The following is a 2,100-nucleotide window of genomic DNA, read 5'->3' as shown; positions in this document are numbered from 1 at the left end:
TTTTATTCTATTTTATATTATATTATATATATATTTATATTATATCGTTTTATATATTATATTATATATAATATAATATATTTTATATAATTATTATATATATATTTAATTTTAAAAAAGTAACAATATGTTTAATATAAAAAGAATATTTTCATCTTAATTTAAGATATACTTCTTAAAAAGAGAAAACATTTAATTTTTAAAGTTTAGATTTTAAATGTTGCATCAATTTTTCTAATTTCATTGCTTTTTGAAGATTTCCACTAATTTTCAATTTTCCCATTACAAATGCTGATGCAGGTTTTAATTTTCCTAAACATAATTTATTATTGGAAAAAGTTATTTTAAATTATTTTTTAATATTAAATTAAATATATATTTAATTAAAATTATATTTACCAGAAAACATAGCAAAAAAGTTTTCAGAATCCATTGTCAAAGTAACATCTGGTGATTGATTAGGTTTTCCTTTACCTGCTACACCATCTCCAGTTTTTAAATCCAAAAACCATGTACCTGCTTCATTACCTATTAAATTATATCAATTAATATTTCTAAAATAAATAAAAAAAGAAATAAATATTTAATCTGACAAATACCTTTAACATTAAATTGAAATATGGCTCCAATTTTATTAACAAGTTCATGATTCAAGTTAGCTTGAATAACAGTAAATATTTGTGCAATTTTTTCATTTGATTTATTATTTACATCACATATATCTTTTTGAAAGATTTTATTCAATACATCTATTTTATCTGAACTTTCTATAAATAAATCCAGTATTAAATTATCTTTATTTTCTAAAAAAAATAAGAAAATAAACAATTATCATCATTTTTTTTTATAAAATATCAATTATTATAAAATTATTATATTGCATTTAATATACCTGGATTATATGCATAATCTGTGAAATCTGTAATTCCTTCATTTCTTAATATTTCCTCATCAATTAAAAATTTTCCAGTAATAGATTTACTATCTTTACAAATTAAAGCATACACAGCATCTGCCATTATTTCTGGTTTACGAGCATAATCATTTGAGTTTTCAGATAACATTTCAAATGCAGCAGTAACAATAGCTAAAAAATAATAAACTTAAATTTATAACAATAAATAAAGATTTCAAAATAATTTTTTTAAATAATCAATATAATCAATTAAATAATCAAAATAAAATATAATAAAAATAATATAATTAAAAAATAATTTACCAGTTTTTGGCCAAACAGTATTTACAGCAATACCATCATTTTTAAATTCCTCAGCCATTCCAAGAGCACACATTGACATTCCATATTTAGATATTGTATATGCAACATGATTTTTAAACCATATTGGTTTCATATCTAATGGTGGGCTAATATTTACTATATGAGGATTTGAGCTTTTTTTTAAATAAGGTAGACATGTTTTAGATCTTAAAATAAATATCAACAATAAATAACAATAATATTATTATTTATGATTTGCACAATTTTGAGAACATTTTTATACTTACACTAGAAATGTTCCTCTAGTATTGATATTATTTACAAGATCATATTTTTTCATTTCTGTAGATAATGTATCTATCAAATGAATTGCACTTGCATTATTAATAACAATATCAATACCACCAAATTTGCTAACAGCATTTTCCACTGCAGAAATTACATTTGTTTCAAATCTTACATCTACTATGCAAGGTAATGCTTTTCCACCCATTTCTTCAACTAAAAGAAATATTTTTTGATAAAAAAAAATTACTTATTATTTAAAATTTAAAATAAATAATTAAATAATTAATAATAATAAATAATAAATAATTAAATAATTATTTAGAATTTTTTATTACATGTATAATTATATTACATATATAATTACTTTCTTTAGCAGCAGTATATATAGTGCCTGATAATTTTGGATGTGGTTCAGTAGTTTTAGCTGCAATGACAATATTTGCTCCATCTTTTGCAGCTTTCAAAGCAATGGATTTCCCAATTCCTCTTGAAGCTCCAGTAATGAAAATTGTTCGACCAGCAAGTTTTCTATATTAAGTATGACATTATTATTATAAAGTTATAATCATCAACATAACTGATTAAAAAATTTA

General features: G+C 20.6%; 1 protein-coding gene across 1 annotated transcript in view; it reads right to left on the bottom strand.

Annotated features, from left to right (window-relative positions):
* Nucleotides 1-36: 36 nt before the first annotated feature.
* LOC102679558 (hydroxysteroid dehydrogenase-like protein 2) overlaps nt 37-2,100 on the bottom strand; it is a 2,639-nt gene continuing 575 nt past the window's right edge. The window contains exons 2-8 of the mRNA XM_006623653.2: nt 1,872-2,035; nt 1,507-1,720; nt 1,220-1,425; nt 893-1,087; nt 600-803; nt 400-528; nt 37-312 (exon numbers count right to left, since the gene is read on the bottom strand). Coding sequence (XP_006623716.1) covers nt 200-312; nt 400-528; nt 600-803; nt 893-1,087; nt 1,220-1,425; nt 1,507-1,720; nt 1,872-2,035 — 1,225 coding nt within the window. The 3' untranslated portion in view covers nt 37-199. The remainder of the gene's footprint in view (nt 313-399; nt 529-599; nt 804-892; nt 1,088-1,219; nt 1,426-1,506; nt 1,721-1,871; nt 2,036-2,100) is intronic.

This window comes from Apis dorsata, unplaced genomic scaffold (assembly GCF_000469605.1).
Source record: "Apis dorsata unplaced genomic scaffold, Apis dorsata 1.3 scaffold_930, whole genome shotgun sequence".
In the NCBI taxonomy this organism is placed as follows: domain Eukaryota; kingdom Metazoa; phylum Arthropoda; class Insecta; order Hymenoptera; family Apidae; genus Apis; species Apis dorsata.
Note: the sequence above shows the minus strand (reverse complement) of the source record. Positions and strands in the feature narration are given on the sequence as shown.